The 26,573-nt window shown below is 35.9% G+C and overlaps 1 protein-coding gene across 3 annotated transcripts in view; it reads left to right on the top strand.

Annotated features, from left to right (window-relative positions):
- Nucleotides 1-26,573, top strand: part of MAP3K7 (mitogen-activated protein kinase kinase kinase 7) — a 75,351-nt gene that overhangs the window by 23,075 nt on the left and 25,703 nt on the right. Inside the window, exons 4-13 of one of the 3 annotated variants that reach the window (XM_054556708.2) lie at nt 4,513-4,558; nt 5,964-6,102; nt 9,544-9,668; nt 12,563-12,691; nt 13,962-14,092; nt 15,591-15,672; nt 17,964-18,094; nt 18,755-18,884; nt 21,535-21,615; nt 23,634-23,703. In XM_054556708.2, coding sequence (XP_054412683.1) covers nt 4,513-4,558; nt 5,964-6,102; nt 9,544-9,668; nt 12,563-12,691; nt 13,962-14,092; nt 15,591-15,672; nt 17,964-18,094; nt 18,755-18,884; nt 21,535-21,615; nt 23,634-23,703 — 1,064 coding nt within the window. 3 annotated transcript variants of the gene reach the window in all.

Genomic DNA, 26,573 nt, shown 5'->3' with positions numbered 1-26,573 from the left:
AGGATGATATTGGCTGTGGGTTTGTCATAAATAGCTCTTATTATTTTGAAATACGTCCCATCAGTACCTAGTTTATTGAGAGTTTTTAGCATGAAGGGCTGTTGAATTTTGTCAAAGCCCTTTTCTGCATCTATTGAGATAATCATCTGGTTTTTGTCATTGATTCTGTTTATATGATGGATTATGTTTATTGATTTGTGTATGTTGAACCAGCCTTGCATCCCAGGGATGAAGCCAACTTGATCGTGGTAGATAAGCTTTTTGATGGGCTGCTGGATTCAGTTTGCCAGTATTTTATTGAGGATTTTTGCATCAATGTTCATCAGGGATATTAGTCTAAAATTCTCTTTTTTTGTTGTATCTCTGCCAGGCTTTGGTATCAGAATGATGCTGGCCTCATAAAATGTGTTAGGGAGGATTCCTTCTTTTTCTATTGATTGGAATAGTTTCAGAAGGAATGGTACCAGCTCCTCTTTGTACCTCTGGTAGAATTCGGCTGTGAATCCGTCTGGTCGAATTCGGCTGTGAATCCGTTTGGTCCTGGACTTTTTTTGTTTGGTAGGCTATTCGTTATTGCCTCAATTTCAGAGCCTGTTATTGGTCTATTCAGGAATTCAACTTCTTCCTGGTTTAGTCTTGAGAGGGTGTATGTGTCCAGTAATTTATCCATTTCTTCTAGATTTTCTAGTTTATTTTCATAGAGGTGTTTATAGTATTCTCTGATGGTAGTTTGTATTTCTGTGAGATTGGTGGTGATATCCCCATTATCATTTTTTATTGTGTCTATTTGATTCTTCTCTCTTTTCTTCTTTGTTAGTCTTGCTAGTGGTCTATCAATTTTGTTGATCTTTTCAAAAAACCAGCTCCTGGATTCATTGATTTTTTTTGAAGGGTTTTTTGTGTCCCTGTCTGCTTCAGTTCTGCTCCGATCTTAGTTATTTCTTGCCTTCTGCCAACTTTTGAATGTGTTTGCTCTTGCTTTTCTAGTTATTTTAATTGTGATGTTAGGGTGTCAATTTTAGATCTTTCCTGCTTTCTCTTGTGGGCATTTAGTGCTATAAGTTTCCCTCTACACACTGCTTTAAATGTGTCCCAGAGATTCTGGTATGTTGTGTCTTTCTTCTCATTGGTTTCAAAGAACATCTTTATTTCTGCCTTCATTTCGTTACGTACCCAGTAGTCATTCAAGAACGAATTGTTCAGTTTCCATGTAGTTGAGTGAGTTTCTTAATCCTGAGTCTAGTTTGATTCCACTGTGGTCTGAGAGACAGTTTGTTATAATTTCTGTTCTTTTACATTTGCTGAGGAGTGCTTTACTTCCAACTATGTGGTCAATTTTGGAATAAGTGCAATGTGGTGCTGAGAAGAATGTATATTCTGTTGATTTGGGATGAAGAGTTCTATAGATGTCTATTAGGTCCACTTGGTGCAGAGCTGAGTTCAATTCCTGGATATCTTTGTTAACTTTCTGTCTCGTTGATTTGTCTAACGTTGACAGTGGGGTGTTAAAGCCTCCCATTATTATTGTATGGGAGTCTCAGTCTCTTTGTAGGTGTCTAAGGACTTGCTTTATGAATCTGGGTGCTCCTGTATTGGGTGCATATATATTTAGGATAGTTAGCTCTTCTTGTTGAATTGATCCCTTTACCATTATGTAATGGCCTTCTTTGTCTCCTTTGATCTTTGTTGGTTTAAAGTCTGTTTTATCAGAGACTAGGATTGCAAACCCTGCCTTTTTTTTGTTTTCTATGTGCTTGGTAGATCTTCCTCCATCCCTTTATTTTGAGCCTATGTGTGTCTCTGCACGTGAGATGGGTCTCCTGAATACAGCACACTTATTGGTCTTGACTCTGTCCAATTTGCCAGTCTGTGTCTTTTATTTGGAGCATTTAGCCCATTTACATTTAAGGTGAATATTGTTATGTGTGAATTTGATCCTGTCATTATGATGTTAGCTAGTTATTTTGCTTGTTAGTTGATGCAGTTTCTTCCTGGCATCAATGGTCTTTACAATTTGGCATGTTTTTGCAATGGCTGGTACCGGTTGTTCCTTTCCATGTTTAGTGCTTCCTTCCGAAGCTCTTTTAGGGCAGGCTCGGTGGTGACAAAATCTCTCAGCATTTATTTGTCTGTAAAGGATTTTATTTCTCCTTCACCTGTGAAGCTTAGTTTGGCTGGATATGAAATTCTGGGTTGAAATTCTTTTCTTTAAGAATGTTGAATATTGGCCCCCACTCTCTTCTGGCTTACAGAGTTTCTGCTGAGAGATCCACTGTTAGTCTGATGGGCTTCCCTTTGTGGGTAACCCGACCTTTCTCTCTGGCTGCCCTTAATATTTTTTCCTTCATTTCAGCTTTGGTGAATCTGACAATTATGTGTCTTGGAGTTTCTCTTCTCGAGGAATATCTTTGTGGCGTTCTCTGTATTTCCGAATTTGAATGTTGGCCTGCGTTGCTAGGTTGGGGAAGTTCTCCTGGATTATCCTGAAGAGGGTTTTCCAACTTGGTTCCATTCTCTCCATCACTTTCAGGTACACTAATGAGATGTAGATTTGGTCTTTTCACATAGTCCCATATTTCTTGGAGTCTTTGTTTGTTTCTTTTTACTCTTTTTTCTCTAAACTTCTCTTCTTGCTTCATTTCATTCATTTGATCTTCAATCACTGATACCCTTTCTTCCACTTGATCAAATCAGCTACTGAAGCTTGTGCATGTGTCACATAGTTCTCGTGCCATGGTTTTCAGCTCCATCAGGTCATTTAAGATCTTCTCTATGCTGTTTATTCTAGTTAGCCATTCAGCTAATCTTTTTTCAAGGTATTTAGCTTGTTTGTGATGGGTTCAAACATCCTCCTTTAGCCCGGAGAAGTTTGTTATTACCAATTGTCTAAAGCCTTCTTCTCTCAACTCATCAAAGTCATTCTCCATCCAGCTTTGTTCTATTGCTGGCAAGGAGCTTTGGAGGAGAAGAGGCACTCTGATTTTTAGAATTTTCAGCTTTTCTGCTCTGGTTTCTCCCCATTTTTGTGGTTTTATCTACCTTTGGTCTTTGATGATGGTGACGTACAGATAGGGTTTTGATGTGGATGTCCTTTCTGTTTATTAGTTTTCCTTCTAACAGTCAGGACCCTCAGCTGCAGGTCTGTTGGAGTTTGCAGGAGGTCCATTCCAGACCGTATTTGTCTGGGTATCACCAGCGGAGGCTGCAGAACAGCAAATATTGCAGAACGGCAAATGTTGCTGCCTGATCCTTCCTCTGGAAGCTTCGTCTCAGAGGGGCATCTGGCTGTATGAGGTGTCAGTCTGCCCCTGCTGGAAGGTGTCTCCCAGTTAGGCTACTCGAGGGTCAGGGACCCACTTGAGGAGGCAGTCTGTCCGTTCTCAGATCTCAGACTCCATGCTGGGAGAACCACTGCTCTCTTCAAAGCTGTCAGACAGGGACGTTTAAGTCTGTAGAAGTTTCTGCTACCTTTTGTTCAGCTATGCCGTGCCCCCAGAGGTGGAGTCTACAGAGGTGGGCAGGCCTCCTTGAGCTGGTGGGCTCCGCCCAGTTCGAGCTTCTTGGCTGCTTTGTTTACCTACTCAAGCCTCAGCAATGGCAAACACCCCTCTCCCAGCCTCGCTGCTGCCTTGCAGTTGGATCTCAGACTGCTGTGCTAGCAGTGAGTGAGGCTCCGTGGGCATGGGACCCTCCGAGCCAGGCGCAGGATATAATCTCCTGGTGTGCTGTTTGCTAAGACCATTGGAAAAGCACAGTATTAGGGTGGGAGTGTCCTGATTTTCCAGGTACCATCTGTCACGGCTTCCCTTGTCTAGGAAAGGGAATTCCCCACCCCCTTGTGCTTCCCAGGTGAGGCGATGCCCTGCCCTGCTTCGACTCACACTCCATGGGCTGCACCCACTGTCTGACAAGCCCCAGTGAGATGAACCCTATACCTCAGTTGTAAATGCAGAAATCACCTGTCTTCTGCATCGCTTACGCTGGTAGCTGTAGACTGGAGCTTTTCCTATTTGGCCACCTTGGAACCTCCTATGTACTATTTTAATCTACTATCTTAGATGTATTTCTGAAAGAACAGTTATAGTTTGTTCATTTGATCTACTATCTTAGATGTATTTCTGAAAGAACAGTTATAGTTTGTTCATTTGACTTGTTTCTAGTCTTTTAGCAAAACAGTATATCAGAAGAGTTGTTTTAGGTGATTTTGTCCAATAACCTCATCTTCTTATGAGGCTTTTGATATCCTGTGGCAGCACCTACTTACTGGCACTGGAGAAAGTCCCCAAAATATCTTGTGATTGTATTTTACATACATCTTCACTCTTAGTGGACTCCTAGAAGACAGTCTTAGGTCATAGATACCTTTTCCTTCCCCAGTACTATTCACATAGAAGGGGCAAAAAGAATGATTTTTAATATACCTATAAAATCGGGAGTGAATTAAATTATCTCTCAAAGGCCCTAAGATGATGGAGCTTCTTGGTTAATGCTTCTGGTATATGTTTCCTTTAGGTGTGTCTTGTGATGGAATATGCTGAAGGGGGCTCTTTATATAATGGTGAGTGTCATTAGACCTGTCTTTATCTAGTAGATTAAAATAATTTGAAAACTTGTAATATAAACCCTAAGTTGTTTAACATTCTTCACAATTTGCCATCAGAGTCTCAAAAGGACATAATTTTTAAACATCTGCTGAAGAATAAAAATGGAAAGATAAGATTCTATAACATTAGTATGTGAAATTTAGAGGTCTGTCAATTTTTTAAGTAGATGGTACTTTGCATTTCATTAAAAGCATTTAAGTAAAAGTTTACTTTTTAAATAGATTTTAAAATATCTTCAGATTTTTTTTCTTTTTGCCCTCACAACTTTGAGCCTCCTCATTTTAGAATTCTTTAACCATATTTCCATTTCACTCTGCTTTATTTTTTCTTTTTTTCAAAAAAAATTGTGAAAACTCACTTCACACAACCTTTTATTTGTAACAATGAAAAAAAACTTTGTGTAGTTACCTTTGTAGAACAGAGTTCTTTTACCCTAAAAATACCAACCATATGCAGAAATGTATTGTCTCTTGTAGCACGAGTTCTATAAAACAAATTGTTTCATTTTATTTTTTAATTAATATTATTTTATATAAACTTTTACTTATATTTACTGTCCATGTGTTCATCATTGTTGATGGATATCTAATACCCCATTGTCTTATTTGATTGAACTACTTCTGGTTTTTAGCCATTACAGAAAATACAGGTGCAAACATCTTGATATACATTGTTTTGTTTCTTTCTGTACTGTTCTCTGCCTCTCTCGTAGTAGTGTGCCATAAGACTGCTCATAATTTATATTACTTTTTAAAAGTCTTTATCTGTTTGAAAAAGTGTGGTAATGTATATTGATTTTACTTGAGTGTAGGAATAACATTTAATAGATGTACTATTAAATGTTAATATTATGGCAATTATCCACTCAAAATTATTAGATATTTTCTTCCTTTTTATTTGGAAAAAAAATTAAAAGGCCGGGCATGGTGGCTCATGCCTGTAATCCCACCACTTTGGGAGGCCAAGGCAGGCGGATCATGAGGTCAAGAGATCAAGACCATCCTGGCCAACATGGTGATACCCTGTCTCTACTAAAAACACAAAAATTAGCTGGGCGTGGTGGCACACGCCTGTAGTCCCAGCTACTCGGGAGGCTGAGCCAGGAGAATCACTTGAACCCAGGAGGTGGAGTTTGCAGTGAGCCAAAATCCACCACTGCACTCCAGCCTGGTGACAAAGTGAGACTCCATCTCAAAAAACAAAAAGAAAAAAGAAAGTAAAAAATTAAAAGCAGGACTGATGGAGCATATGTATATGTAGAAAAATACCCAGTCATGTGTTCTGATAGTGCTTGCATTCACATTGTGTCTTTTGTTATATGCAATAAAGTTCTTTTTAGTTTGTGCCTTTCTTTCGCAGTGCTGCATGGTGCTGAACCATTGCCATATTATACTGCTGCCCACGCAATGAGTTGGTGTTTACAGTGTTCCCAAGGAGTGGCTTATCTTCACAGCATGCAACCCAAAGCGCTAATTCACAGGGACCTGAAACCACCAAAGTAAGTTATAATAATGTGACACCCCTCAGCCCCTTCCTCCTTCTCTCTCACTCTCACCACCCCCAACCCACTCTCTAATTCAAGCTCATTATTGTACAGGAGTTTCTCTTTTCTCTATTTGGCTTACTCAATGTTTACTTTTAACTCACCTTCATCATTTAGTCATTTATCTAAGCTTGTATTTTAGATGTTGTCTTTAGTGGGATTTTTATTTTTGGTAACCTCTACCTTAGATTAGCATACTTCTGGAATCTGTTAGCCTATAAAAATCTCATTTTGTGCCTGCAGTATATAATGTTGCTGTTAGACAATTCCTTGGGGGCAGAGATAGGTCTGACGTTTTTCTTGCTGTGTCCCTAACACCTAGCACATAAACATTCTACAAAAATTTGCAGAGTTGTTGTTACTTGCTCTTTCAGAGGAAAGTAAAAGGGCATTTCCTGGCATCTGGGTAGGAATTGAAAATATTCTGGATTCTTCATAATGTGAATACTTGGGACTTTAAAAAACTTATGAATTCCTTAGATAAGTATTTTGAAAGACTAAAACTTTGGGGGTTTTGTTTGTATAGGTATTCAGTTAAAGAAAACATACACGTAAAACATATTCCTTCTCTCTCTTTTTTTTTCTTTTATGCACCTGTGACAGAGTAAAAATAGTCTCCACGTATCTTCTTTACCCTCCCCCAAGCCCCCACTCCAGCACATTAGTCTTTACAGAAGAGATTTCCCTTAGGAAATCAGTATAGTCTTCAGTTATTTCATTCTCTTGATACTGGTTAAAGCATTAAAACATCCCTTCTGGGTGTAACTTGTCACTCTCAGGTCTAATCTGATATACTCTACGTAGATTCCAACTCTTAGAATCACTGTTCTTGCTAGTGTATCTTATCTCTACTCCCAAACTTAAACTGATTGCTGTTTCCCCAGGTCACTGATAAAATAATATTTAAGCTTTTATTTTTCCTGAGGCTATTATCTTAGTTACCTGCCTTAACTAATGAAGAAATCACTAAGCCTTTTTTTCTTGGTTGTGAATATTCAGTCACCCTTTTTCCACTATATTAACAGAGTTGAATTATTAAAGCAAACTCGTGAGAATCACAGCTCTTAACCAGCAACAAATTGACAAATGATCCAAAGGATATAGGCAAGCATCAGATACAGCCAAAGCATTCTTTTCCTAAAAGAGTCTGAACACATCTGATGCAACACCCAAAAGTATCCCTTTTCTCCTCATTACAGTGTGTTTTGGCTTTGGAATAAATGATTAGTTATTGAACAATATATGGAGAAATATCTTACAAAAGGAAGTCATTTCCATTTTCTAACATCTTTTACATTGCACTAATTACACAGTTTAAATGACTATCCCTAATCTTCATCCAACTACACCCCATAAATTTTAGGTTTATTTAATCAACCTAGTTAGACCAGATATATCCTTCTAAAATCATTTGTAGATAGAGATTCTCCTTTTGCTAGTAAATACCATTAACATATTTACAGAAGGTCTGGTCTAGGTCATTTATTCCAGGCCTCTCCATGATTGGATTCATCTTGCAAATCATCTTTGGAGCCCCTGGTATACAAGTTGGACTTTAGAATCAGAATTGATTCTAATTCAGAAAGTACTGGGTAAAAGAAATTCTTTGGAATGGCTATGCTTTTATATACAATTGGATATACATGAATACCTGCTATATCTTTATTTTTTATTATTTTTATTATTTTATTATTATTATTATTTTTGAGACAGAGTGTCGCTCTGTCACCCAGGCTGGAGTGCAGTGGCACAATCTCAGCTCACTGCAACCTCCACCTCCCAGGTTCAAGCAATTCTCCTGCCTCAGCCTCCCAAGTAGCTGGGACTACTGGCATGTGCCACGACACCTGGCTAATTTTTTGTATTTTTAGTAGAGACAGGGTTTCACCGTGTTAGCCAGGATGGTCTCGATCTCCTGACCTCGTGATCCACCCACCTCGGCCTCCCAAAGTGCTGGGATTACAGGCCTGAGCCACTGCACCCGGCCAATACCTGCTATATCTTATGTCAGTGGAAAACCTACAGATTCTGTGGTCAGGAAGAGTTCCTCAAAATGGTATCTAAAGAAGGTACCTGATGATCTAGGGAGGTGTTTTATACACTATCAAGTTGTGCTTGTGCTTGTATTTTATCTTTTGCAAGTTTATTCACATGTACATTAGAAATTAAAATGTATTTTTAATCTTAACAGTGTGAAAGTAAGCCTACAAAGATAATTTAAGTTCAGATTTCAGTGAGCCTTGAATTTCCTGTTCAAGGCTGGTGAACTTTTGAAGTCGAGTAAAGGAGTACTAACATAAAACTCATTCAGGAAAATTATCTTGAATCATCAGAAGTTATCTTGATATCTTGAATATACCAGAAGGAAACTAGTTACAGAGTTCTTATAATTTTCTTGGGTAAAAAGTGGAAGAGTTTGAACAAGAACATTGAGATGTGGGGAAAAAGTTTTGTTGAAGTACATGTAGAGGTATACTGGATTTAGCATTCTTTTCACTGGAATGATTATGAGAGTCTTTTTGGTATTATGGAACTGTGAATAGTAGTTTATCTGACTTATTTTAGTCACATTGGACTAAAAGAGAAGAAATTTCCAAATAATCTCTCCAAATGTAAAAAGTTTATAAAACTTGTAATTAAAATGAATTCCTATGTACTGCTATTGGATATTACTACAATGTGATGGTGCAAATTATATTACCCATTTCTATTTCTGTTTGTCATGAAAAGGAAAACCTTGTAAGTAAGAGTATGCTACTTGGTGACTGTAGTTAGGTAATAGTACACCTAGGAAAGTCCAAATCTTAAGTTCAGAAAATTTTCCAGAAACCTCTCATTAGGTCATTTTAGCTATAATAGATTTGTATTCCTCCCACACATACATAGTCTAAGCACAAAAGTGGTTTTGGGATTGAACATATTTAGAAGTATCTTCAAAATAAAGATATTAAATTACAGACCATTTTTTTCTTCCTATATTGGCTTATTTTCTTTAAATTATATAGTGTTACTATTTTTTAAGTAATACATATTTATGATTAAACTCCCATTTCAGGATACCATAATGTTGACCTAATAGAGGTTTTTTAAACCCCACATTTTATTTTGGCCAGAGAGAAGTATGATCAGGAAAGATTTTGGAGCTAGAGATGAAGACGTCAGAATGTGAGTCTAGCAGGCTTCCAAAGAGAGCTAGGTTACGGTCAGTTAATTTTTGCTTATATTTCTCTGAACTATTAGGCTTTTATAGTGACCAAAAAATTAGTCATTTCACAGAAGTTGAATGATAACATTCATTTTGCTTAACCTTTTCTATTTCCACAAATGTCTCTTCTTTTATTGTAGAATAAAATGTTGGCCTCGTAACTTTTGATGTTTTTTGTTTTTTTTAAACAGCTTACTGCTGGTTGCAGGGGGGACAGTTCTAAAAATTTGTGATTTTGGTACAGCCTGTGACATTCAGACACACATGACCAATAACAAGGGGAGTGCTGCTTGGATGGCACCTGAAGTTTTTGAAGGTAAAATGGCAAAAGTATGGTATGTTTGATAATCTCTCTCACTCCTTGTGAATTCAATATGTTTTTATAGATTTTTCCCATTTCCATGGTTTTATTTCTGCATAATACATAAAGTATACAATGAATTCTAAGGGGATATTAAATATAGTGTTATATCCTAAATTTTATAGTAAGATTTAAATCTTCTGTGCAGGTTCAAGCATATGCACAGTTGATCCTCATTGTTCACCAATTTCTTAATTGCAAAATTGCCTATTTGCTAACCTTTATTTGTAACCCCAAAATTAATATTCATGGTGCTTTCATGTTTATTTGTAGACAGTGCTTTCATGTATTTGCAGTGTGCATGCGCTGAGCAGTGCAAATTTTGAGTCATCTAACGCATGTTCCCAGCTGAGGTTGAACAAGACAACGCTCTTCCGTCTTGTTTCAGCTCTCATGCTGTAAGCAGGTGTCCTTTTTGTACTGTTCAGAGCCCTTTTTCATTTTTGTGATTTTTGTTGGTAATTTTGCTACTTAAAATGGCCCTCAAGCATAGTACTGCCTAAGTACAAGAAGGCTATGATGTATCTTAACAGACAATATACATGTGTTAAATTATCTTCATTCAGGCATGAGTTACAGAAATGTTGGCTATGAGTTCAATGGTAATAAATCAACAGTATATATGAATAAGGTGTCTTTAAGCAGAAACACACATGAAACAAGGCTATATATCGATCAGTTGACAAAAACGTGGTGACCAGAGGCACACAGGAACCTACCCCTGTATTTTCCCTAGGAGCGATGATTCAGTGTTCACTAATTCAGTGTCCTCAGAAACTTTATAGATCGTAAATACCAGGAATAATGAGAATTAACTGTGCTTTTGTATTGGTTTCCTAGCAATTAAAAATTGAGAGCCCTAAAGTTTAAATGAGGGTGCCTTAAAAAGAATGCAAGTGGCTGGGTGCGGTGGCTCAGGCCTGTAATCCCAGCACTTTGGGAGGCCGAGGTGGGCGGATCATGAGGACAGGAGATCAAGACCATCCTGGCTAACACGGTGAAACCCCATCTCTACTAAAACTACAAAAAATTAGCTGGGCGTGGTGGCGGGCACCCGTAGTCCCAGCTACTCGGGAGACTGAGGCAGGAGAATGGCATGAACCCGGGAGGCGGAGCATGCAGTGAGCCAAGGTCGTGCCACTGCACTCCAACCTGGGCGACAGAGCAAGACTCCATATCAGAAAAAAAAAAAAAGAATGCAAGTAATTGGACAGAAATAAGATACTAAGAATTACAAATAAATGTCAAGCTTATATGTTTACCTTCTTTTATACCTCCATATGTCACTGAAGTTCTAAAAGAGTTGTCTGTAAATTATATGCTAGGTTTCTGTATAAAAACATCAGATTATCTTTTAAATGAAAGAAGTTGAACTGAAGGTGTGTGATTTGTATGTTAGGAAGTATGAATGCCCATAAAATTCAGATACATTCAGTTAATCAGACTCTGGTTATAGCTTATTTCTTTTAGTTTTGATGACTTTAAAAGGTTTTCTGTTTGTTTTTAGCCACCCGAGAGGAAGAGAAATTGCAATGCAACTAGTCACCAGAGTGGAGTTCTTTTGCCCTAAAATTCAATTTAATAATAAATGAATAATCAGGTGTTATATTACACAAGATTAAATAATGCCTTCTGTTTCATATACAGAATGTATACATTTGACATTGTTTTAAAATTATTTACTTATTTAGTATACCTTTATGTGAGTTAAAATGACCCAATGTTACTGTATGTGGAGAGCAAAAAGATTTGTTTATACAAAAGATTAATTTTATTGCTCTAGACAACCCTTAATTGTCTAGAGCAACAAAATGCAGACTGTTAGGCTGTGTAAGTTTCTTCATTTCTGAAAGATGTCAGTCAACCTGTAGCCCAAATTAGATTGTAGCATGGTTGCAGTGCTATATTACAGTGTACTGCTTAGCATGTAAAGCTATAGCTATAATAATTGTTCATTCTTACAGTGGGTTGAGTTTTTGTTTGTTTTTGGGAGATTATGATGGGTGCTTACTGTGCTGATTCAACCACCTACTTAGTTTATAAATTTTGCTGTATAACTCGGGTTATCCATAATTTTCGTTTCTTACAACTTACGTTTAAGTTAACAAATTAAGAATTTCCCTTCACCATATATTGAGGAAGAAACTGTAACACTAAATTAGAAAGTTCTTCTGCTTTGATAGCAGAGTAGTGCTGTCCATCAGAGAATGGGAAGAAAATTTAAGATTAAAATGTAACAGAAAGGAGGCCAGGCACAATGGCTCATGCCTGTGATCCCAGTGCTTCAGGAGGCCAGAGCAGGAGGATCGGTTGAGCCCAGGAGTTTGAGACCAGCCTGGGCAACATGGCAAGACCCCATCTGTACAAAAAATTTTAAAAATTAACCAGTTGTGCCAGCGCATGCCTGTAGCCCCAGCTACTCAGGAGGATCACTTGAGCCCAAGAGTTTGAGGCTACACTGAGCTCCAGCCTGGATGAGAGTGTGAGATCCTGTCTCAGAATAAAATAATAATAAACAACATAAAGGAATGTACAGATGTTTCATACTCTGCCCCAGAGAAAGTTATCAGTCTAAATACATAAAAGTCAAGTCCTATGCCTCTTGATGAAAAGATAGAAAATAACTGCGTTTCTGAAGTAGATTTTTTTAGTGTATTGTTGATAGTTAATTCATTTAAAAGTGTACTTGTTGAAAAGACAAAGTACTTCAGAAAGAGTAGTTTCTTAGTTCTACATGTGACAGCCTCATTTTTATCCATGATACCCATTCTCAAAATTCAAGCCATTGTTTCTGTAAGTCATGTGGAAAAATAGTCTTTAGGTTATATACTACCCTTTTTTTTTTCTAGGTAGTAATTACAGTGAAAAATGTGACGTCTTCAGCTGGGGTATTATTCTTTGGGAAGTGATAACACGTCGGAAACCCTTTGATGAGATTGGTGGCCCAGCTTTCCGAATCATGTGGGCTGTTCATAATGGTTCGTAAAAAGAAATTTTTCTTAAATGTACTTTTTGTGTTTTCTACTTGGAAGACTACTCCTGTCCCCTTCCCTAAAGAATATCATTTATCTCTAACATTAAAATGTACAATTCTTTGTTAAGAGACTACTTTACTATTATCAGACTCTGCCCTGTCCCTGACCCTGAGTCCAGCAGAGCAGGATTGAGAGTAGTCCTGGTCTACACATGCAGCTGAGGATGTTCACTGGCTCCGCTGATTAGGGAAAGGCCATCAGTACACAACCTAGACAGTTGGCTCTCTCTTAGGGAGAAGCATCAGGCTGGATCCTGGAAAAAATAAAAAAATACATACATAAAATCTCTGACATGGTTAATATAACTGGAGAGTTATAGCTTTTTTCTCCTGAAGAAGCAAGGGCCTCATCAAGGAGAAAAAGCAAAGAATAATAATGCTTCACATATTTTTCCTGTTTATATTCTCTCCCACCCTTAGAAGCTGAGTACTATTGCCCCATTTTACAGATTAGGAAACTGAGGCCTAGAGAGGTTAAATAACTTGCTTAAGGTCACAAGATTAGTAAGTGGTAGAGCTGGGATTCAAATCCAGATGCTTCTGACTTGAATGCTCATATCTTAAGTCATATTGACTTATGGACTCAATGTCCTTGCATCCGTCCTGTTTCTTTTATAGTTCTGGTAATGTTGTTTTTAACCACATATGATGTTAGAATGCATCCTCTTCGTTAGTAAAGTTACTTTACATTTGCTTGGGAAAATAGCGTTTCATGAAGGAAAATTACTTACCTTCTTAACTTTAGCACCACTCTTAGTTATTTCATTTCTATGCCTTGTTCATAATCATGTGACTAATGGCCATTTTTTACATTATTCCACAAGTATAAAAACAAATGTCTGCCTAATTATTTAGGTCATTCATAGATTTATCAAACAGTACCATCATCTGAGTAATCTTAGCTGTTTTTACCAGTTTCCTATACTGCCTTTAATATTACTACCGTTAGTATCATTGTGGAGACTGTTCAGCATTGACCAGGACAGCTTGCTTGCTTGCTTTCTATCAGTCGTCAGTAAATAATTGAACGTCCGTGAAGTAAAGAATAAAAGAACTAACTTGTTAATTGATAAAGCACTTTTATTACTCCAAATTATAGATCTTAAACTACAAGATCTATAAAATAAATACCACTTTGGAAATATGTACAAAGAGTTTGCATCATTCTTTGGGTAAATACATTCTTCCCCCCTTCCTCTAATTTTCAATTGTAGGTACTCGACCACCACTGATCAAAAATTTACCTAAGCCCATTGAGAGCCTGATGACTCGTTGTTGGTCTAAAGATCCTTCCCAGCGCCCTTCAATGGAGGAAATTGTGAAAATAATGACTCACTTGATGCGGGTATAATCCTTCTTTTGAGGGGCTTTGGATTTAGGGGGATTTAATATGTGCTGAGTTTTAGTGGAATTTTAAAAGGGATGTTATTACTATATTCTGCTTTATATATTACTATGTTTTCTAAGTGAGAGTGGGCATTTATTACTCATAGTCAGAAGAGGAAACATTATTTTGAGAGGGAAAATCTAGTTCTTTATCACTGGAAAGATGGCTAGACTAGGTTTCTAGACTTGCTTTTTTCTTTTTGCTTACATTAGTGGACAAGTATGTTTGTCTCTGGGCCGGTTGCCTCATTTGTAATGTGGGAGAAACTGAAATAGATAGTCTCTAAAGCCGTCACAGGACCTGGATATATTAATATTATGACTTCAATACATGATAAACTAAATTTTACATTTTTCCGATACCAATTTTCATCAAGCTTTTAGTCATTTATGCAAGGCAATAGGTTGCATTCTCAGACACATTTATTTGAGTGACTTCTACTATTTGTCCTATTTTCAGGTTTTTATATCCCAGTAAAAAGTTAAACTTTCTTCTGTTTAGAAGAACCCTTTTAAATGATTATCAAATTTTCCTAGTCTGTGAATCAACTGCCTTTAGAATTATTTGGAATATTTTATGCCTCTGGTTTTTGGTACATTAAAAACCGTGAAGTGATATCTTGGCTTTAAAAAGGTCACATATCTATAAAAGTGCCTGAATTTTGGAACAGTTTGTTCAGTAGAAGAATCTTACAGTCTCCTTAAATATAGTCTAAGTGATTTCCTAAATGGTAAAACGTTGTTTATTCAATCTATTGAAAATTTCTTAGGCAAAGCAGCTTGAACTAATCTACTAAAAGTTTACCATCATATTTGGATACCAGTCATATATAGAACCCTAGGCCCTAAAGGTGTGTACATAAGAAAACAACTTAGTCTCTGTAGTCAAATTACTTAAAACTTTGGGATATATAAGTTATTGAAGTTGTAATTTTGCTTCTCTGTGCTTTGTCTAATTTGAGGAGAATACGTTTCCATTTTTTCTCTAAATTCTAACATTTTTGTCCAGAATATACTTTGAGTATTATGCCTCCAGTTTGTAGAAAGACATTCATAATCTATCCTCTTAATATTTAAAATGTTCTAATAATTATTCTATGGTATACTAGTCTCAGTCATCAGACTAATAATCACCAGAAGTTTACATCACTACTGTAAGAACATGAGTATGTTTTATATAATTATGAGAAATGATACTATTTTATTTCATATGTTTCTCTAGAGAAATATTTGCTGTTTTCTTCAAGACTATCTAGACTCCAATGTAAGCTAGATTCTTAGGTAGGTGCATGGCATTGATCAAAGTTGAAATCCAAGAGTACATTATTGTAATCTTTGTAAAATAAAAAACGTAGGCACCTACAAATTTAGTATATACCTTAGGGAAAATAAAACATTAACAGGATTTAATTTGTATTAAGGAAATTTTAAGCTGTGGTTTACTTTTTTATATATAGTACTTTCCAGGAGCAGATGAGCCATTACAGTATCCTTGTCAGTATTCAGATGAAGGACAGAGCAACTCTGCCACCAGTACAGGTAAATGGATAGATTGGAAGAATATTGACTTGATTTTTCTTTCGGCTCTATTCCCATGAAATTATAATCAAGAAGTAATGAATAATGTCCCCATTTGCATTTTAATTCCTTCATTTCATATGATTGACTGCAATTTGAGTTTACAGGTGCGTCATTCTTCATGTAGGTACCCTGATTAAAGAGTTATTGAAGACCTTCTTCCAAGTCTTGGAATTCCTACATAATTATGAATAAAAAGATGGCATATTGTATTACAGTGAATGTCATTCTTAATTTGAAAAATAACTTTTACATGGATACTACTAGATCAAGTAGTATTAGAAATTATTGTAAATGTATTTAACACATTTCTTCATCATGAACACCCTAATTTTTGTTCTCTTCTACAGAGACTCTGATTTAAGAAGCTATGTTAAAAGTTCCTTAGTTTTCCGAAATGTGAAGTAGTAGTGGTACATGTAATTTGTGGTCATCAAAAAGATAGTAGAAATAATACTGTAACTTAGAAATATTGTACTTCTCAAAATATAGTGGCATTATAAGCATTTCATTATTAATTAAAACTAAAAGATATGTGTGTGTCTATATGCACATGTATTTACCCTGCATTTACTGACAAATACTTTTACTGATCTATTTCTCCCACCTCAAGAATAGTTTTATTTATTTTAAGATGGTTTATTGTTTGGCTAGTTATTCTCAAATTCCAGTTTTACTGAAAATATTTTGAGTTGCTCTGAATTCTAAAATGTACTTCTCTAAAATTCTATCATTTGTGTCTCCCACGTCCTCCAAACCCTCTCTTCATCTCCTTACTGTGACCTTGAATTTTTTGAGCCTCCCACGTTTCACTGGTCCTCAGTCCTCTTAGGTCCTTTTTTCTTTCTCCCTCCACTTAATTCCAATCAACTATTATAATTCCTTTGGGAATAATTTTCATCTTTCTAGCCTCTCTCTCAAGCTTGCTTGGCTAAACCACAAGCCTAGTAAAAGCTGACACTTGGCTTACTCCTTGCCTGTACCAGTGCAGCTGAGTGTGGCTGGAGATAGCACAGGTTTACTATCCTCACATGCATGTTTAGTGCTATTGGACAGTTGTACTATATTGTAGTTCATCTCTTTCCTCCTGTATGTCTTAATTTTACATTGTAGCCTCTCCTCAGACTTCAGACACCTCCTCGCCACTCCTCACTCTCAGCTGATCTTGTTTGCTCTTTCTCTGAGAAAATTGGAGTAATCGGAAGACAGCTTCCACAACATTTGTGCCCATCTACTCTGCTTTCTTCTGTTACTCTGGCTAAACTATCCATACTTCTGGCCAAAGGTGTACCTTTCTGCCTATGCATTATATCCCATCTGCTCCTCTGAGCAATTCTCCCGTCTCTCTGGCATCATCAGTTTTAGCTTTCTACTGGATCATTCCTAGAACATACGTAGTCTGTATTTGCATTCACTAGCTTCTCTTTTCCCCTTCTTTCTTGAGCTGACTCCATTCAGACATATTATGCCAGTACTTCAGAATTGTTCTTGTCAAGGTCACTAGTTATCTCTACATCACTACATTTAAGGAATCATTTTCATTTCTCATCTTGACTCTCAGTAGCACTTGACCTAATTCATTACTTTCTCCTTCTTACAGACAGCACTTTCTTCAATTGGCCTCCGAGATACCATACTAGCCTAGATTCCATTTTACATCTCTGGCCATCTGTTCTCAGTTTTCTTTGCTGGTTATTCCTCATCTCCCCAACCTAGAAACGTTGGAGTGCCCAAGGCCTGGTCATTTGGCTTCTTCACTTATCTGTCTGCACTTATTTCCTTGGTAACCTCATCCAATATTATGGCCTTATATACCATCTGTTGGCTCATAATGTTTTCCATCTTATACCTGAACTCTATACTCATATATCCAACTATTTCCTTTACATCTACTAGAAACTCAAACTTAATATTTTCCAAAATGAGTTCCTGATACTTCCTTCAAACTCACTCTTCCTGTAGTCTTTCCCCATCTCAATTAATAGCCCTCAGTTCTTCTACTAGCTCGGGTTAAAAACCTTAAGTTATTCTTGACTATTAGAAGACTATTTAGGCATCTTGGTTCCTTTTTTGTGCTATCCTTAAGTTTCACTTAAAATGGGTTTGTTTGGATATCTTCATTAGCTTGAAAAGTCTTATTTTATTTCTGTTCCTGCCTGGCTAGTTTATAAAAGAATGTAAGTTACATAATACTAACTGAAGCATTTGTATTATTTCCAACCATTAGTCATAAACGTTTCTGCTTTTCCTAGGCTCATTCATGGACATTGCTTCTACAAATACGAGTAACAAAAGTGACACTAATATGGAGCAAGTTCCTGCCACAAATGATACTATTAAGCGCTTAGAATCAAAATTGTTGAAAAATCAGGCAAAGCAACAGGTTTGTTAATGTTATTACAAGTAAAACTGGTAACCTTACCAGTAGTCACAATATTATACTAACTGAAATTAATTATTTACCATCTTCTATTTTATAAATCCTGAATTTTCTTCCTGAGACATACAAAAGAGCTTACAAATAGAGACATGTAATGAGATTCTCCCACCATTTATTACCAAATGGTTTTTCCTTCTAATGATTGCTACCTTTGCCAACTCTAAATCCGTATCTATAATAGTCCCTAAATGTAATGGTTGATGGTTAAAAATGTAAAATGGGTATATTTTGGCTGCGCTGCCCAGTTAGAGAAGTTGTCCTAAGTCTATCATTTCATGCTGTTCAGATTTATTATATTTTTGCCATTGTTGATTTTTTAAAATATTTCAAGGAGTGAGTTTATTCATTTTGCCTGAGGCATTTAGGTTAACGAATAATTGGGGCTTTTAGCTCCCAGTTCTAATGACTGCCCTTTAATAAAGACAGTATCTGCAGCTTGCTTTCCCTTACCCCTGTAGCTCCCTCTCGTGCAAACTTCCCTCTCCTTTCAGAGCAGAACAGGATCTATCAGAATCCCACTTGCCATCTTCCTCCTTTTAGGTTGCCTAAGATTGCTAAATCTAGAGAACTTCAGTAATTCAGATTGACCTGTAATTTTAACAGAGTGAATCTGGACGTTTAAGCTTGGGAGCCTCCCGTGGGAGCAGTGTGGAGAGCTTGCCCCCAGCCTCTGAGGGCAAGAGGATGAGTGCTGACATGTCTGAAATAGAAGCTAGGATCGCTGCAACCACAGGTAAAAAGGAACCACAAGTCTGAAGAGTGAAAATGTATATAAGCCTTTTTGCCCATGGTAGTTTCAGTTATCAGAGGTTTTTTGTGTGTGTCTTATATTTTTTTTAAAATAGGAAGTAGGTTTACAATTTATTTTTCTAAGTTACTAGCAATAATTTATGCATTTATCTCAAATTCCAAATAAGGAAGGTATGACTTGTAAAATTATTTGGATGAGAAAGTATGCCTTCCTTATTTGCAGATTTTATCAAATGTAATTCTTTCTGCTCAAACATGAGTTGAAAGTCTAAGTGAGAAATTGAAATTCTGCCAAAACCAGAATATTTTGGGGATTTTGAGTGATACTACTAGATTTTTGTGCTGAACTCAAATAATAGCATATATTTTGTTTCAAATTTAACAGAAAAATGTATTCCAGATCCATGTATGATTTGACCTTCTATCTGCTTCTTCATTCCAGTGACAAAATAATAGCTAAGCTGGTTGTGGTTAATTTTTTTAATTGTAAAATAAAATATCATAATTTTATTGGATCTTGAAAAAGTTAGCATTTAAATTCCATTGTTCAGTTCTTAAAATTATTAATCATGGAAGAACTGGTCAGCACAAAAACAATTACATGTTTTGTTACTTAAGTAAACTGACAACCTAATTTTCTGACCAGGTTTCATTTTAGTAATGCTGGTTTAATTTGGACTTTGTTGGTTTTTTGCTGATTCTTTCCAGGGAGCAGGGGGAGCTGATTTTAAAAGTAAACACATTTCTGTTGTGGAAAATGTGGAAATGTAAACAAGACAAAAAAACTTACATAATTACCCCACTCAGAGATAAACACTTAACATTTTTGTGTATTTACCCCATCTTTTAACTATATATGTGTATAAATGTATATTGTCATGTGTATTTGCATCTTTTTTAACTTAGCTAACCAATTTTTTAGGTCTTTTTTTCACTTATTTGGTTTTTTTCTAAATAGAATATTCTTATTGTGTGTGGAGCTCTTTTCAGAAAGAAGTTGTCAAGATGGACCATCATACTATACTTGTCTTCAACTAATCATGATCATTGATTTTATCAGCTAGTATTAGAATCCGTTAGATATAACAGAATATCCAAAATAACAGTGTCTATAACACATAAGCATTATTTTTCACACATAAACAAGTCTGGAGGTAGTGGGCTCTGTGATCTTGAGGTAACTGGTCTCCTATTTCTGTGCTGTAATCCCTATTGTATAGCTTCCATTCTCAAAGTTATCCTGCGCTCCAGAATGGCTGTTAAAGTTCCATTTCATCACTTCTACATTCCAGGCAATTGGAAGGAAGACATGGGGGCAGGGCAAATAGGCATCCAAGTTCTTTGAAGGAACATTCCCAGATGCCTCTCCTAACAATATCCACACGTCATTGGTCAAAGTAACATGGTCGAATGGCTACACGTAGCTCCAAGGGAAGAGGAGATCTGCCCTCTTTTATCTGGTGACTTTTCTGTCCTAAATAAAATCAGAGTACTATTGCTAAAACAGAAGGGAAGAGTAGAGACTGGCAGAAGATAGCTGTGTCTGCCATAGATGGATCTTCAGAAACTATCAAGTTGAGTAGAAGTCACCAGCCACTGACAAGCCCATGAGTCTCCATGAGTCTCCATGAGTCACAAGTATTTCTTTGGAGCAGGGTTGTCTCACTGTAGTGTCAGATGAACCCTACTCACCGGGACATACCCTCATGCTTTGAGGAACCCTTTTCACTTCAGGGATGTTATTCAGGATAGATCTGCCACATACTAATTGCTGTCTCAAAACTGAAAATTGTTATAATAATGGTTTCATGTCTTTGCTAGTATCATATTTCTAGTCAAGCACTGGTTTTTTATTATTATTTACAGAAATGACTTTGCTAGAAGGATAACCACACACATTAAAATTACCCTATCTTTTTTTGCCTAAATGTAGAACAAATGCTATTGTACATCCTTTGAGTTTTACACAATTTAAATTTTTTCATGAATTGTCTTACTTGGAAAGAGTCATACATTCCAGCCTTTTGACAGACTTTGTGTTTACTGTGAATGTACCCTAAACTTTGGAAAACATAGTAAATATTTGGTTTACTAGAAATATGTATAAGTATGATTACAAAAGCATATACATTTCACACTTTGATTGAATAATTATTATTTAATCATTGAATTTTACTTTATAGCACACTTCAAGAAACACCTAACTTGAACATATATTCCTGTGTTTGTGTAATTAAAACAAATACGACAACTTAGTTTTTAACGCCTTTCTTCCTCTCCTCCTTCGTTCCCCCACCCCCATCACATATCAGTGATTTCACTTAGGTAGACTGTTTCCATGAATATATTTGAAATTTTGCTTCCTCATTACCCTGCAGCTATGTCTCTGTTCTTTTTATTTTTTTCTGCTAATTAAAACCAGTGTGTAAAACATCTTGTGTTTGGTAGTTGTTTGCTCTTTAATCTCGCCTTTTCTGAGCATGGATGAAAAGTTAGGTAGTTCTGCATGCCATTCTGCATGAAATGTTATTAACATGAACTATTTGAAAACGAGTCTATTTTTGTAGTTAATCATTTTCCGTGTTACTGTTTGTGGTTGTTTGCATGTATACTGTATATATGTGTTTTTGCAGCCTATTCCAAGCCTAAACGGGGCCACCGTAAAACCGCTTCATTTGGCAACATTCTGGATGTCCCTGAGATCGTCATATCAGGTATCATAGACCACCTGAGTTGGTCTCATAGCTGTGGAACCGGAATAATGATCCCTGGTACTTGTAAAATGCTTCTTGCTCCAATTTTTACAAGACATGAAAATGGATACCTTGCATGCAGTAATTAGGGAAACAGATTGAAAAACTATATTTATTCTGAAGCAGTCTTGAAAAGATACCTCTGATCTACAATAAATGAGGATAAAATAGAAGAGAAAGTAAACCTTTTTGGAGAGGGGAGAACACCAACCCAGAATTCTACCAACTTCCTCTCTACTTTTAAGTGAGCACATGAGCTAAACCCAGACCTTTTTTGCACCCAACAGAAAGAGGAAACAACTAATTAAAATTTGTTATTTTCCTTGGCTGCTTTCCTTCCTCAGTTACTGCTTTTTGGGTCCTCTCTAGACTTTCTATCCTAACCTCTTTCTGTTGGTAGCAAGTGAATATGAAGTTGAGAGAAGAGAGTTGCTAAATAGCATTTTGCCTTAACCTAGAAAACAAAAAGTAAAGCTAAATGAGATGTGCTGTTTTGCAGGGTATCTTGCCAAAGAATCATGTAAAATAATTGGTCAATTCTGATTTTTGTGTATTATCAGGAGAATCTCATAAATTACATGTTTTTATACCTAACTTACACATGGTACTTTAGTGTCAAATTGGTAAACTGCTTTCTTATGGTGATCATTTCATAGAGGAATATGTTACCATTTTTAATAAAAACTTAAATGGCATATTGACCTTTGGTATTGATTAATGTATTATCAAAATTATCATTTATTTATCCCTTTAGGTTTTTCTCTACCTCTTTACCCAAAATCTTGATAAGGAAATACATATTTTCGACACACATTCGTGAGTGTGAGTTGGATGAATTCTTCCGCACACTGTCCTTTGCCTGTGATTGTGTTTTTAGCAGTGTTGATATTCTAGTTGAATACTTAATGGTTATTTTCTCCTCTACTAAACTGAAAACTATGTGAGGATAGAATCCATATCTTTGTGCATTATTTTGTTGTTGTTGTTGGTTATTATTGATTGTATCAGCAGTTGCTGGCTCAGTGCTTCACATATTAAGCATATTAACATAGTGCTTAATAAATATGTTTATGAAATAAATGAACAGACCTATTGAGCATTTCCACTGCTGAGGAACTAGCATACAAAAATATGAATTATATAATTCTTAGGTGCTATTTTGTATGTATAAAACTATTTTATATTAATTTTTCCCTGGTTATCAAAGTGGTTTCTTATTTTACAACATCATTACTATTGCTATTCAAAGAGTAGAGTTAACCCATTTTTCACATGGTAATTTTTATTTATTGAATCTGGACTGCTTTCGAAATTAACAAAGAGATCATTTTACATGGAGATCAGTTTACCTCCATGCTGAAAGGTACTGTGTATAAGGGACGTACTTTAAAGAGGTGGAAGCATTTAAACTTACATACTGCTGAACTGTGCTTCCCTTAAATGTTTGAGGGAATCAGGAAAATTTAGACAGATGGCAGTACAATCTTATGACTAAGCATTAAGAATAAATTTATATATGGCAGTATAGCCCATACTATATAAGATAATGGGGGAGGGAAAAATAAGGAAAGAATAATAGTTTACAACTGTCAGGTACTACTGGCATCTAGTGGGCAGAGACCAGGGATGCTGCTAAACATCCTGATGTGTACCAGGCAGTCTTCTCCAACAAAGAATGATCCAGCCCAAAATGTCAGCAGTGCTGAGGCTGAAAACCCCTGATTAGATGTTCTTTGTGCCCTACAAAGTAGCTTAAAGTACATCTTATTTTACCTTTATACAATCTTATAACTAGGTTATCAGATGAAATTATAGCTGTTTAACAGATGAAGAACTTAGATATGATGATGTTTAGTGGTTTTTCCAGAATCGTATAGCCAGGACCCCAACCTAGATCTTCTGACTCCAAATCACATCCATTTTTTGTTCTTTTGTTTAAGTTAGAGAAGCTAGAGTAATTTCTTCTTGCTTTCTCTTAGTGTTCACATTAAGGAGAGCTCTTCAGCCAGGGAGATCCTCTTTTATGACATTGGGCCTTTATGGAATCAGGTAACCTTAATTCTCTTAATTGCCAGAGCAGCAGTGCTATTCATATGAAAATATTATTCAGTAATACCTTTTATTAAATATTCTTTTTAGGCTTTTCCCCCCTCAGATATCAGACATTAACTTACTCAGGTGCACTTTCTTTAACAGAAGAATTCAAGCTGTAGAATTGACACTAGTGGACATAAAAGCCAATCATGAATGTGCTCATAGGTAATGTTTTTAAATTAAATATAAAAATGCCGCCCACCCTTTGGGAATATCTCAAATTTCCTACATGACATTTTAATTGTAAAGAAGAGTGATACTTAATTTCCAAAATTTCTTAATACTTTCTAGAAATTGTTTTGTTCTAAGTGGATTTCCCACAAGCTTTATGGTATTAGCAAATACTTCTTGATATATTCAAACTGTTTAATTAGCATTGAAACCCAATTGCAAGCATTCTTTTTAAATATAGCTTTTTTAAAATCTTATTTATATGGATAAGAGTTTCATTAATACTTCCCTTTGGCCAAGTGCAATATACTGAGTCTAATGTACTTCTTGGAATGAGCTACCTCTCTTAATAAGAGCAATCCTCCAAGCATCACAAAAAGGTTTTGTATATATATCTTTATAGTCACTAAAATGTCTAACCTAGTCATAGATGAAGAAATGCAAAGACCCTAATCTTGTAATCTTGTTTTTTGCTTGCTCTTCAAAATGTGTATACTATGTCATCAGTCAAATGTGGAAGAAAAAGCAACTTAGCAAGACAGCAGTATTTATCAATTTAGTAGTCTCTCAGATCATACAGAAATTAACCTTTAATACCTTAGGACTCCCTATGGGTCAGACTGTATAATTTTTTATACCTCTTCTACCATATTACTGGCTCTGAAGAAGAACTGGCAAACTTTCGTATGGTAACCCTTCCTTCTTTCCACTGTCCATCTGCCCTTTAAAGAGTGAGATTTATAGATTAGCCTGGCTCCTTTTTACCAGGGAAGACACGCAGCTAAGAGCAAATTACCAATAGAATGTGTTAACATTTTGCTGACTCTTCCTTTGTAGAGAAGGTCCTGCCAAGTAGCAGTGTGCTACCTAAGCAAAGTAAATGTAAATGTGCAAGTTTCTTGCCCAGTATTTAGACCATTTGAACTACAGTTTTCTAATGCATTTGCTTGCTGGTAAGTTGAAAGGGACTTTGAGAAAAGAAATAGATTTTCTTAAATGTTTTTTATTAAAACTTGAGTTTTAAAAACCATATCCTTTCTCCTTTCAGCCAGTATATCTAATTTGTTACACTTATATTTGAAGAAAAGGGAATGGGTGGCAGATTATTGGATTCCTTGAAGTTTTTCTAGATTTTTTTTTTCTAGGACTTTAATAAGGGCAGTAAGAACACAGATCTTTGTTTTGCATGGATTTTCTTTACTTTTTCCCATATTTTCTTTTTGTCACTATCTAAGCTTCCAAGAATCTATTTTTCACCCAACTTCATCTCAAATACACAAATGAAATAGATTATTGTGATTGTGAAACTATATAAGACATTCTAATGCAGTTCATCTGATGTTAGAAGAATGCCTAAATTTTACATTTCTTTTAAAAATCCAAATGTCAAAGAGGAACAGGTAGAATGCCTAAATATTACAAAAAAAGAGGAACAACCTTTTTCAGTTTAATATGTAGAGTAAGAGAATAAGTAGTTAAGAAAGCGAATTTTTTTTCATGCTTGTAGTATCAATAATGGAAGATGGGCGGTTCTGCTCTGGAGCCTTTGTGTGAGTAGTTATAGCATTTAAGGAAATAAACTAATTATAATGCATTCTAAAATGTACTGGAAAAAAATACTGTCATATGCATATATACTTACCACCTATAAAAGATTTAATTAAACATTAGTCTTCTGCACTTCTACTCTGACATAAAATTTGTTGTACATGGTTCATACTGGCTTGATTGCTTTTATAAAGTGAAATGAGTTTCCCAAATGTGATATGCAAAAGTAAAATTTTCTAAATTACAGACATTTTTAATGCTATTATATCATCATAGATAATTCTAAATTTATTTCTTAGTTCAGATTAGATTATAATGCTTGATTTCAAGTACTTGAAAACCATCCATTCTATAGATGAACATTGCCTTGAAGTACTTCAATTTGAGAACCTTGAACAGTGTTGCTTTAGTGTACCTTTTGTTATTTCTAAGCCTAAAATAATATGGCATAACATTCGAGAGCAATAAAATGCCTTGACCAAAGAGGATTTTCTGTCTCACATACTGTTCTTAAGGATATGCAAAAGAAGATTGAATATACAAATGTTTTTGAGTCAGGTCTTACTGAAATAGATAAGATTTTTGCCTAGTTTCCTGAAGAGCCTGAACTTAATTGATATTTATTGTTTGTAATATCATTCTTAAAGCTAAAAAGAAACCTTAGGTGTCCTTATGATTTCAGCCGCATTTAGATCTCTTAACTGAATAAAAAACATGTATTCACTTTTAATTTCAGTCAAGGACATTTAGCTCTATTGTATATTGGTTTTTTACTAAGAGTATGATAAGTAGTAAATTGGAGTAAGTAGAATGTAGAGAGGCCCAAACATTTTAACAGAAAAATAGATGGGTAGTTAGGCTTCTAATACTTGTATCTTGTTGCCCTCCTTCAGAAGTTTCAAATGTCAGGTATTGGCAAATAAATTATCTAGGTGGGGAGGGCTTTATAGAATGCTTAAACAACTGGAAGCAGAGATACTTTTCAAGGACACCTGAGCACTATTTTGCTTTCTCCACCAGGATGAAAATATCACTTTTTTAATATTATATTTGGTTCAAGAGCTGGTCGATAACTAATGTTTGTAAACCTTTCTTTAACTGGAAGC

This window comes from Pongo abelii, chromosome 5, assembly GCF_028885655.2.
Source record: "Pongo abelii isolate AG06213 chromosome 5, NHGRI_mPonAbe1-v2.0_pri, whole genome shotgun sequence".
Taxonomy (NCBI): domain Eukaryota; kingdom Metazoa; phylum Chordata; class Mammalia; order Primates; family Hominidae; genus Pongo; species Pongo abelii.
This window is presented reverse-complemented; position numbering and strand designations above follow the sequence as displayed.